General features: G+C 57.3%; 4 protein-coding genes across 4 annotated transcripts; 2 read left to right on the forward strand and 2 right to left on the reverse strand.

Moving 5' to 3' along the window:
• Positions 1–829: 829 nt before the first annotated feature.
• Positions 830–1,564, forward strand: MKK02DRAFT_31220 (uncharacterized protein; the record flags this gene model as incomplete). The annotated part of the gene is made up of 1 exon (XM_053088237.1): positions 830–1,564. One exon carries the CDS (start codon positions 830–832, stop codon positions 1,562–1,564), a length of 735 nt encoding a protein of 244 aa, XP_052948717.1.
• A 359-nt stretch (positions 1,565–1,923) lies between these two features.
• On the reverse strand, positions 1,924–6,127 carry MKK02DRAFT_31221 (uncharacterized protein; the record flags this gene model as incomplete). Its single annotated transcript, XM_053088238.1, has 13 exons — positions 1,924–2,337; positions 2,398–2,742; positions 2,785–3,071; positions 3,141–3,529; positions 3,593–3,700; positions 3,768–4,079; positions 4,157–4,255; positions 4,463–4,546; positions 4,605–4,771; positions 4,816–4,929; positions 4,980–5,428; positions 5,513–5,937; positions 5,958–6,127. 13 exons carry the CDS (start codon positions 6,125–6,127, stop codon positions 1,924–1,926), a joined length of 3,363 nt encoding a protein of 1,120 aa, XP_052948718.1.
• Positions 6,128–6,829: 702 nt separating this feature from the next.
• On the forward strand, positions 6,830–9,110 carry MKK02DRAFT_35824 (AFG1-like ATPase-domain-containing protein; the record flags this gene model as incomplete). Its single annotated transcript, XM_053089275.1, has 9 exons — positions 6,830–6,874; positions 6,955–7,125; positions 7,155–7,404; positions 7,436–7,718; positions 7,812–7,911; positions 7,941–8,157; positions 8,237–8,413; positions 8,444–8,721; positions 8,751–9,110. 9 exons carry the CDS (start codon positions 6,830–6,832, stop codon positions 9,108–9,110), a joined length of 1,881 nt encoding a protein of 626 aa, XP_052948719.1.
• Positions 9,111–9,188: 78 nt separating this feature from the next.
• Positions 9,189–10,429, reverse strand: MKK02DRAFT_41972 (uncharacterized protein; the record flags this gene model as incomplete). The annotated part of the gene is made up of 10 exons (XM_053091789.1): positions 9,189–9,210; positions 9,242–9,414; positions 9,445–9,848; positions 9,880–9,976; positions 10,005–10,090; positions 10,122–10,135; positions 10,167–10,189; positions 10,220–10,230; positions 10,262–10,356; positions 10,389–10,429. The coding sequence occupies 10 exons, from the start codon at positions 10,427–10,429 to the stop codon at positions 9,189–9,191; spliced, it is 966 nt and encodes a 321-aa protein (XP_052948720.1).
• Positions 10,430–10,492: the final 63 nt, after the last annotated feature.

A 10,492-nucleotide genomic window follows, 5' to 3' on the forward strand; every position in this document is an offset into this window, starting at 1 on the left:
ATCCCTTTTTGAGAAATTGCTCGTTGAAACGGCGCTGCTCAAAGGCCTGTCTTTGGCCAGGGCGACCGTTTTCCATGACGTCTCCGTGGTAGCCGCGGGACACTTTCCCCCCTCGTACGCCCAGGCAAGAGTGGGGAGACGTAGGGGACAAGGAGCTCGTTCATGGCGTCCTTGGATTTGTCGAGCATGTAGTGATGTCGACTTGTAATCTGAACACACAAGGAAGTAGATCTGGTGTAAATCTCTGGCCTTTGACGCAAGCCCCTCTGGCGAGGACCGTCCCTTCGAATGCGAGGGGCTTGGAATGAGCGGACAGGGTCCCAGACCTCCAGAGGCTTGCTGCAGCAGTTTTGCTATCACTCAGGCTCGTTATACGAGCTGGCATGAAGGCCTCCATGCTCGTACGACTGAGCAGCATGAAGATATATATTGTGTGCAATCCTGATCCTGACAAGCCTATGTACAGTGCCCATCCCATGCCCGACTTTTGTCTCCCTGCCGCACGTTCCCGATCCCTGCGTCCGACTCCCTACTGTGTTCCGCCTCCTATGCTCCTTCCTGCACATCCGACCTCTCTCTCGTTCCGTCCGCCGAAGCAGCGCCCTCGAACTCCCGTCCACACGCCTCGCGCCCCGGACTCTGCGTCGACGGCCGCTAAGACGAGATGCCTTCATTATCAGGCAAACCCGCCTCGCGGTTCCTCTTGACGATACGCTTGCGGATGTTGTCGAGAACTATGACCTCTGCGCTCTTCTTTGCCTTATGGATGAACTTGGGACCCGCCGGCCATTGACGAGGCCGCCCGGTGTATAGCGATGTCTGCTGATATATGCGTCGATGTCGACGGCGTAGCCCTCGAATGCGCGATCCAGGACCGTCGCCCGCGGCTGTCAAAGCGGCGGATCGCGCCGAAAAAGCCCACCGGAAAGCTATCAACGCCAGGGCGACCAAGCTCATCAAGGTGGTCGAATCCCTCCCCAGCGGAGTCGTCAAGTCGGTGCGGCTCGTTCCTCGCCCCGGGGGCGCATCGCCGTGCATGGTCTACCTTCTGACGGAGGTGACGAACAGTCTGGAGCGGCTGGAGATCGAGGCTCCGCAGCGGCTCGTTCACCAGCCAGATCTCCGCGGGTGGGAGTCGGATTCGCTCGACTGCCATCTCGTCTATAGTGGTGTCGCCTTTTTCTCGCTCACCCAACTCCGGATCGGTCGGTCGGCCATCAGGTTCCTCGAAATCATCCACGTGCTCCTAGACCGCGCCCCTTATCTCGAGCAGCTCGATATCTGCCTTGACGAGAAAGGGTTCTCGAGGTGGCATAATCATGATGCTCTGGATCTACCAGATTCACTGGGTTTCTGGTCTGTAGAGCATCTCTGCATCTCGGCGCCACCTCGTGACCCGCGGGAGGGTACGATGCTCTGCGGACCCAAGCTGTATTTCGTCGATGTGATCGAATGCCTCCCTGGCATACGGCGCCTTTCGATCTCCTTCACATACGCTATCGATGAGGCGACATGCAATGATCCCGACGACACGATGGTTCGGGACGAGGGACGAGGACCTTGAACCCCTCAGAAACGCCGTCGGATACTTGCCGTTCCTCGAAGAGCTAGAATGGCTCGTCCGGCCGGAAGACTTCTGCAGCTTCAAAACCATCCGGTGCTGGGGTGATGCGGAAACGGAAGGGGAGGATGAAGAAGGAGGAACAGACGATAAACATCTGGGGCCGGGTTTCAGATGTCTTCGGCGGTTGACCTTTGGCCCAACGGGCTGGAACGCTATGGTGAGTCGATGCATGGTATCATTGGGAAGCTTGCTGAAACCTCAGATCACCAACATACCGAAACTGCCCGAGCTTGAATCGATGTATTCCTCCCCTCCGTTAGGCCTACCTGCGATCGGCGCATCGATTTCGCTGCCAGTCGTCAACTTTGCACATAAAGTTGTGCACTAGGTAATTCGACGTGTACTCCTTCCGATCCGAATTCTCCGGCAGCCAACGGGGTCGGATGGTTTGGAGACGCCCGGATGCTGACGTTGACGATACAGCGGACGTGTGATGTGAAGAGGGGGATCGAGGCGGCAGGAGGGAACGCAGTGTCGGGTACACCTTTGAGATTTCGCGCTCCCGGGTGTTTCTCTGAGTGTGTGGCGAAGACGAGTTCATCCCAAGCGAAAGCCGCAGGAAGAGCAAAGGGACCGAAAGCGCTGCGCGAGCAGTAGTGTATGAGAGGGGAAGTGCGAAAGACCAGCATGGCGGACTGCTGGCTCACAGCGACGAGCTCGGCGACGGATGGGTGTTGTTGGTTGACCCGACCGCCCTGCAGGAAGACGAAGCCCTGGTGAGGGTACATGACCCCGTCCCAAAGTCATTCGTGACCGCCGAAGATGGAGCAGACGGCAAGGTGTTTGAGTGCGGGAAAGCGCGTCTTGGGTCCTTGGAGGTCCTCCAGGCATCTCGAGATGCCCAGAGTCTCGGCGAGGCCCTGCTGGATCGTTTCTTGCGGCGGAATGAGCATACCAAAGAAGGTGTACTGGTAGGCATCCTGCATGATGGCTTGATAGCTGGTAGCGTTGTCCTTGTCGCCGTACTCGATGCGGAGAGAGCGGATGCGACGGAGCAGCTGGTTCTTGCTCTCGATCTGGGAGTGGGCAGGGAGGCGGTCGACGTGGCAGACGAGGGCCGGGAGATCTTCGGTGATGACATCGCGGTAGAAGAGGCGGGCGGCTTGAAAGTGGAAGGCCTGAAATTAGCTGCGCGCCAGTATGTATGCGGCGTGACCTACCAGAGAAGTCCGCACGAGTGAAGCCAGATCATGTGACCTGATGTCACTTCTCTTCGTTGTTCCCGCCTCACTGTCATCCGGAGAACTGTCACACATAATCTTCAGGCCAGTATCCGGGTGACTGGCAAGGTAGTAGTATTCTTGCTTCGTCATCCCCGAGACCGGCTTGTGAAGAGGAGGGACGAGGAAGCCGGTGATGCGAGCCCAGAGTTCGGGGGTGAGCGAGTCGAACGAGCCCAAGGCAGGCGACAGACGGGTCCGTTTCGGAGGGGGAGAAGAGGAGCTGCCTGTAGTGGTCGAGCTCATGCTGTCTCGTGTCCTTGATTACATTAGCTACTGCTCGGACGTGATTATACAGATAAAGGCGCTCACCTTTTGGCTGATGTCCTCGAAGCGCTGCCCTGGCAGTAGTGGAGGAGCGGGGCGGGGCGGGGTGGGGGATTGAGCATGGCGGACTATTGGCACATGAACGGCACCCAACCTCCCGTCACCCCGTCCGTTGTCGCAGAGGACGAAGCCGTTGTCCCGATAGGCGACCCCGTCCCCGACCCACTCGTGACCGCCGAAGACCGAGCAGACGGCCAGGTGGGGCAGGGCGGGGAAGCGCGTCTTGCTCCCTTGGAGCATGGTGAGGCTCCTCGAGATGCGCGAAGCCTCGCCTAGGCCTGGGCAGATGGTGTCTACCGCGAGACTGAGGATGCGCATGTTCCGATAGTGGAGTCGCTCCACCATAATGTCGAGATAGCTTGTATCGTCTTCTTTTTGGCCGTACTCGAGGCGAAGGGTCCGAATCCGATTGAAGAATTACTCTCGGTCTGAGGGTGTACGGGAGGAAGTCGAGGTGGCATGTGAGGCCGAGAAAGTCGTCGCGATTGACGTCTTTGTAGAGGTAGCGGGCGGTGTGGAGGTTGAAGGGCTACCGTATAAGCCTCTGCCCCAATTCGATTGTTCGAATCGCCGTGGGTCACCTGGATGCAACTCACGATGCTGACACGAGCAGGCGCTGCCGGATCCCTCCTCCGATGGTTCCCGGGCCCCCTCGTCCTGAGAAATTGGTGTACATCTTCTTCAGGCCGGCATTTGGGTGATTGGCGAGGTATGCGTACTCCCGCTTCGTCATCCCCGAGAGAGCCTTGGGCTTGGCGGAAGGAGGGTCCCAATGATGTGCGACCAGGTATGGGGAGTGAGCGAGTCGCATGATGCCGGGCGGAACGAGGGGCTGATGATGAGCGACCAAACCCCGAGGCGGAATCAAGGCGGGCGAGTTCGGCGGGTCTTGTGGTCGAGGAGAACAGCTAAAAATGGTCGGATCCTTGCCTCTGCCCTACGCCCCCTCAGCTTCTGTTCCATGGCCAGCTTTGGCAGCGCTCACCTTTTCGCTGATTTCTGGCAGGACTCCCCATTGGTCTCAGACCCGTCCGCCACCCTTCTCTCAATCTTTCCTCCTAGCCCCTCTGCCTCTCGCATTTCGCTGCTGATATATGCGTCGATGTCATGAGTCATTGAGGTGATGCGAGTGCATCACGGCTTCGATCAGTCTGTCAGTCTGCGTGATCGCGTCAAACATGATAATGAGGAGCAGTCAAGATGATCAGTGTTACCCATAACCGGGAACAAGAAAAGGTCTGCTCCGTGACCTTCGAGCGATCATGTGGCTACTATAGACAGACAGCAATACGTAGGGATGTCCGCAGACATGGTGAACGAAGCTGTTTCCGCTGAGAAGAACCGCCGAACTTCGGAATTAGTGGGATCATCCATCCTGCGACATCAGCTTTGCAACCCCACAGTGCTGATCTGGTAGACCAGGGCCCACTCACATTTGCTGCCCTGTCTTCGACCAGAGACACCATCTGACCACTCCCTCAAGATCTTGCATCCCTTCTCGCCGACCGCCACTCCCCTCTTCTCCCATTCCACCTGTCCCCGCCCCTCTGCTTGCCTCATCTCTCGATGAACTCCACCGGAACCATCTTCCCCCTGTAGTCTGTGTAGTCCACCCAGTTTGGCTGATCGAGATGCTGGTAGTACTTGACCCGGTCGTTTCCGCGTTTCGTGGTGTACACCGTTCGGGTTATCGCCGAGTCGGGGAGGCGAAGAGAGGTATATCGCCTCGAGACGCGGAAGCTCCGATATACTGGTAATCTGATTTATCAGCTAAGCCCCCTTCCATACAGATAGCGTGCCCGACATACTATCTCGCTCCAGCCTGTGTATCCCAGAATCAGTCGATGAATCCACTTGAAGCCCGGACCGAGAGGCCCCATCTCAGACTCCTCTTCATCCACAGCCTCATCCTCGCTCTCAGAAACCCATCCCCTGATACACATGAATTGACAGAAGTCGTGTGAAGTCGTGTGGAGTGTGGAGAGACTCGCCAATCGAGATCCTCCAGCTCCGGCGGATGCCCGACGGCGTTCCGAAGCGGTTCCAGCTAGTCGTCCAGATCGAACTTCCGATCCCCGCCCTCGATGGCCACGTAGCTGGCCATGGGAATCACCATAGAGAGCCGATGTGTGGAGGATACGAGGTATGTGATGTCGACGAGCGCCGGGACTGGATCGTACATCGAGTATATGTCGTAGGGCGATTCGGTCAGCACCGTCAGAGTAAGGCACTCGACGAAACAGAATTCCTCCTCGCCCTCCTCGGTGTCCACCGCATGATCCTCCTTAAGATCTGGGAGTCGGCGATGTCCAAGTCTTGGCTTTTGGGCAAAGCTCGCTACGTCGATGCTGGCGTCGAGGTGCTCGAGCAAGGGAGCCCGTACGAGTAGGAAGGGTACGAGGTCGAAGATCCGGATTGCGAAGGGTCCGAGCCGGAGATGGCTGAGGGCAGGGAGCCAGATATCGCTGAGGATGAGGTGGTAGTCGATAGAGTCTGGAAGTTCTGCCGGCCAGGAGTGCTGAGGAGGGTGGTAGCGCTTGGATCTTCAGGTGCTCCAGGTGCTCCGACACCGCGTCCAGCATAGTCGACCTTTCTGTGCGACGCTCCAGGCCGAGGGACGAGCCGTACCGATTCCACGATACCGTTGGGGTGACGATCTTGAGGAGCTTGGCCGCCCTGGCTTTGATGGCCTTTCGGTGGGCCTTCTCGGCGCGCTCCGCCGCTTTGGCTGCTGCGGTTTGCGCCTGCGTTTTCTCGGGGGCTTGTCTGGGTATGTGCGGTTGGACGGCGCAGTATGGGCTGAGCGATACGCCAAGCTCACGCTATATTGCGTACGCGGCGACGGAGGTGAGCGACGGGAAGTTGGAAACAGGTGAACAGTGGCGTATTGTACCGGTCCAATACCTAATAAGGGAGCTTCGTAGTCTCTGGGATAGGGGAGTACGGAGTAGTGCATAGATCGATGATAGAGAGAGCTACAAGATACAGTGGGCTAATCAGCTATAGACGAGAGTGCGATACGGTACTACCTAATGGCTAATTCCGATTCACCCCCACGCTCGAAGTTCTCGTACTACTACTGAAAAGAAAAGGACCCTTATCTGTAATGTCCATTCCCCATACCTGCACCCCTTGCTACACCCCCATGCCACCCCCATGCCACCCCCGTGCTTACACCGCCATACCTCTCAGAGTATAAACGCGTCCCTCACGCTATCCCAGTCCGAATCCGACTCTGCACCCCCAGTGACGACTAAGTTGGCTTGGATCTGCGTACTTCCTCCTTCTTTGGGCTTTCCCCAATCTTCTTGGTCTCTTCGATTGCCTTCTCCGTCACCTCCTTGTCGCCTCCGTCACTGGTGTTGCCCGTCTTCTTGGCCACGCCAGCGTCCGCGCCGTTGGGGAAGGACTGGTCTCTGGGGTTTGCGTTGGGTTGGGGGGTATTGTTGTTGATCTTTTCATCTTGGGGATCGCCGTAGCCAGCGGACGTGCGGATGATGGCCGAGGTGGAGAGGTAACGGGGGGTGGCTACGAGGGCCTGACGGGTAAGGCGGATAGTGCTGAGCATGGTGATGGTTGTGTGAGGTACAAAGGCAAGAGCAACAGATAGTCATGACGTCAAAGCTGGTTGGGATCGTCGATCAAAAGGAGACCCCGCATGCCGTACATCCCTCCACCGCACAAGATCGATAACGTCTTGTCTGTAAGACTGCTCATCTACTCGCCATGCGCACAGCACGCTACCTAACAGCCGTCAAGCCTCGAGCAGTACTGATTCGGCAGCTCACTCTGGGACAGCCGCTCAGTAGACCATTCTCCATCCGTCATCCCGTCAAATCCGACCGTGAAACGCCCAATGTCCCGCGGAGCACAGACTTGCTCGAGGTATACCGCGGCATGGTCGCTACGGGCAAGCTCCGCTGGGATGACGAGCAGATCCGCTGTGTCATAAAAGTAAGTCAACAACGATCAAGCTAATATAGCTTCGCGACCTGCTGGAATCGCTCGAAGCGTACGCTCCCCCGGTTGACCTCTTGTCCAAATTAACACCGTCCGCGCCATTCTATCTCAGTCAAAAGACCGACTCTGGCTTAAAGTGGTGGAAAGGCAAAGGCAAAGATCTCGAAGAGCTTGGAGGCGCGGCTGGTAGGGACCTGATCCGCGTCTTGAGCGGAGAGGAAGAGCTGGCAAACCTCAAGACGCCAAAAGGAATCCTCATTACCGGACCGCCAGGTAAGGCAGCCGTTGACCCCACTGACCCTAGGTACCGGCAAGTCACTCCTCCTCTCCCTCTTCTTTGACCTCCTTCCCACCAGCAAGAAACGTCGCGTCCACTACCACGCCTTTACCCTTGCGCTATACCGTCAAGTCTTCAAGGAAATGCAGCGGCGACGAGACCAAGTCAGTGAAGAGGGCCGAGAGGATAATCGCGAGGTGGCCGCGTCGAAAGGCTGGCGTGCCGTCTTTGCTGGTGGCCGGTGGGATACAGAAGGTGGCCAGGAACGTCGAGCGTGGAAGCGGGAAGACACGATTCCCTTTGTCAGTGAGTATCAGTACGGGCACGCTAACAGTAGTCGCGCGGGACATGATCCTAGATTACCACGTTTTATAGTAAGTCGTCCGTAGCGGCGCTGACCCAGTTTCGATGAGCTCCAGCTCGTAGACGCATCATCGGCAGCGCTTCTTCGTGACGTTCTTTCCTGGTACTGGCGCCTCGGCGGTGTGATTGTGTCCTGCTCAGTAAGTCCACGACCTATGGAGCTGATCAGAACCGCGTCCCTGACGACCTCTACTACCACGGAGTGCAGCGGGAACGCATGGCTAGCTTTTTGGACGCCTTGAAGAGCCGGTGCGACGTGGTGGAGCTCGATGGAGGTCGGGATTGGCGCAGGGGTCTCGACCCAGACAAACCTATGGAGCGCACTCCAACCTGGTTTGGCGCCGAGGATGCCACATTCGAAAAGCTTTGGTCCACGGTCGGAGATGGTAAGTCCCAGCATAGTCGCGCTGATAGCCTCACCACGCACCCTGTCCGTCTACTCGCGTCCCCTCACCATCCCCAAAGCCTCGGGCAGGACCTGCCGCTTCACCTTTGCCGAACTATGCGAGGCACCCCTTGGTCCCGCCGACTACATCTCCCTCGCCTCCACATTCGACACCTTTTACATTGACGAGGTCCCGGTCCTCCTTCTGAAAGCAAAGAACGAGGCCAGGCGACTGATTAACCTTGTGGACGCGCTATGTAAGTCTATCCCGTTCGCGCTAATGACAGATGAGAGCCGGTGCCAAGTCTTCATCCGAGCCGACGCCCTCCCCGAAGACCTCTTCTTCCCCGACGCCATCACCTCTGTCGCCGACAGCGATCAAATCCTGGCCGAGGGATTATCAGAAACACTCCACGCACCCGCCCGGCCAAACGTCTCGGTGTACAACTATTCTCCCGCGCAAGCGGCTGAAACGGCTGGCGAAGTGGCCGACGCCAACAAAGCCAAAGTCGGAGCCTTCAGTGTTCTCTCCATCTTCACCGGAGAGGATGAGCGATTTGCCTATGTGAGTACTCGCCAAATGGGGCTGATTAGAAACGCGCCGTTTCGCGACTCATAGAAATGACCACCTCGCCGACCTATCCCAACGAGACGTGGCTGCCGCTGGGTGCAGAAGGGCGCACATGGGAATCAATCATTCCTAGCTCCTCGTCCTCAACCAAAGCCTTCCCCAACGAGGCCACATTGTCATCCGGAGACTTTGCTGTCGAGGCGGGATATTCCAGGCCGCAGCGACTCACGCCAGGGATCACTCATCAGAATCAAGGCGCGGGACCTAGGCATGACCCGCCCATCATCAAAGAAGAGCATGTCTGGGGGGTGGCAGATGAGTGGGGAGACAAGGCGGGCAAATGGGGCAAGGGCCCGCGCGTGTATAAGAATGGGAAGAAGTAGCGTCAGCAGGTTAGGTTGGCATTTTGTATCGAGATATTGCATGGATTGATTGATCGGGCGTGCCAACTGATATCATGCTTAATGAAGGGCCTGCGGGTACCTATCATCAGCTCGTCCGACACCCCACTTACACTTCCTTGAAGCTAGCCCTCTCGGTCCATGCCGACCAGAACGCGCGAACCTTTGGGCCTGCCTTGATCCCCATCTGCGCCTCCAACTTGTCAATTCCCGCCGCACTCCTATCACCCCCGGCGATCATCACAATTCGAGCGAGCCAGGATATGACGTGAAAGTCGGCGAGAGACTACATCAGCGAGCCCCAACCTACACTCACCACTTGGTCACCAAGCGCATACGGTCCGCGTATACTCTCCTCCAGCTTGGCAATCACACCCGGCACACCCTTCCCCCAGGCATTCTTGCTAGCCTCGTAAAACGCCTGCTCCCTTTCCGACCCCGACTTGCCCTGGTAGATGTTGTACAAGACATCATTGGCATCCGCCTTTTCCTGCAAAAACACCACCATCTTTTGCTCAAACGCTGCGGTGACGGCGTTGCTGGCGAGCTTCTTTGCCTCTTCGACGTAGCGAGCGAGGGCTTCTTTGCGGTCGGCAAGCATTTTCCCCTCCGCGGTCTTCGCTTGCAGCTCGGCAGATGTCCTGCAGGCGAGCGCGAGGAAGTTGGGGTCGACGGTAGGTTCGTGGATCAGCGCAATCAGCTCATCCGACAGTGCCTTGCCTGGGGTCAGCCACGTCAACACTGCACTCACCCTCAATAGTGGCAGGGGCCAAGGCGGGCGCGGGCTTGTCGGAAGTGGTCCGAGACGAGTGCGAATTCCGGGCTTGATCAAGAAAGTCGCAAATGGTCTATCAGCGTGGTCTGCAGACGCCTCACGATTGTGTCACGGAGCGAGCGGAAGCGAGTGTCCACTTCTGCGCCGGTTGTCTCGAGCGTGGGGACGACCAGTGTGGGAATAGTGCCTGGATTTAGCTTGGCCGGTATAATGCATACCGTTCATGTTGATTCTGACGTCAGCACGGTCGACGATGGACTTACTTGAGATACGACGGGTTAAAGTTCTACATTAGCACTGCTAGGCCCTAGCTCACCTCTCCCTTGGCTACCATCAGCCTAGCCTTGCGATTACTCACAAATATCGACAAGCTTGAGCACATATTCGTCCTTGCTGTACCCCTTCTCCTCGAGGCAGAGGCGGGGGACTGTTGACCAGACCGAGTCGGGCCAGCTACTCGTCAGCGCTGTATTGATCGCACCTACTAGTAGAGCATTGCCTTTGGGACATTCTCGTTGGTAGACATGATGGTAGGTGTATGTATAGAAGCAAGAGTTGAGTGACGTTGTGCATTCCTCATATTCTGATT

This window comes from Dioszegia hungarica, assembly GCF_025882075.1.
Source record: "Dioszegia hungarica strain PDD-24b-2 chromosome Unknown MKK02contig_5, whole genome shotgun sequence".
NCBI lineage: Eukaryota > Fungi > Basidiomycota > Tremellomycetes > Tremellales > Bulleribasidiaceae > Dioszegia > Dioszegia hungarica.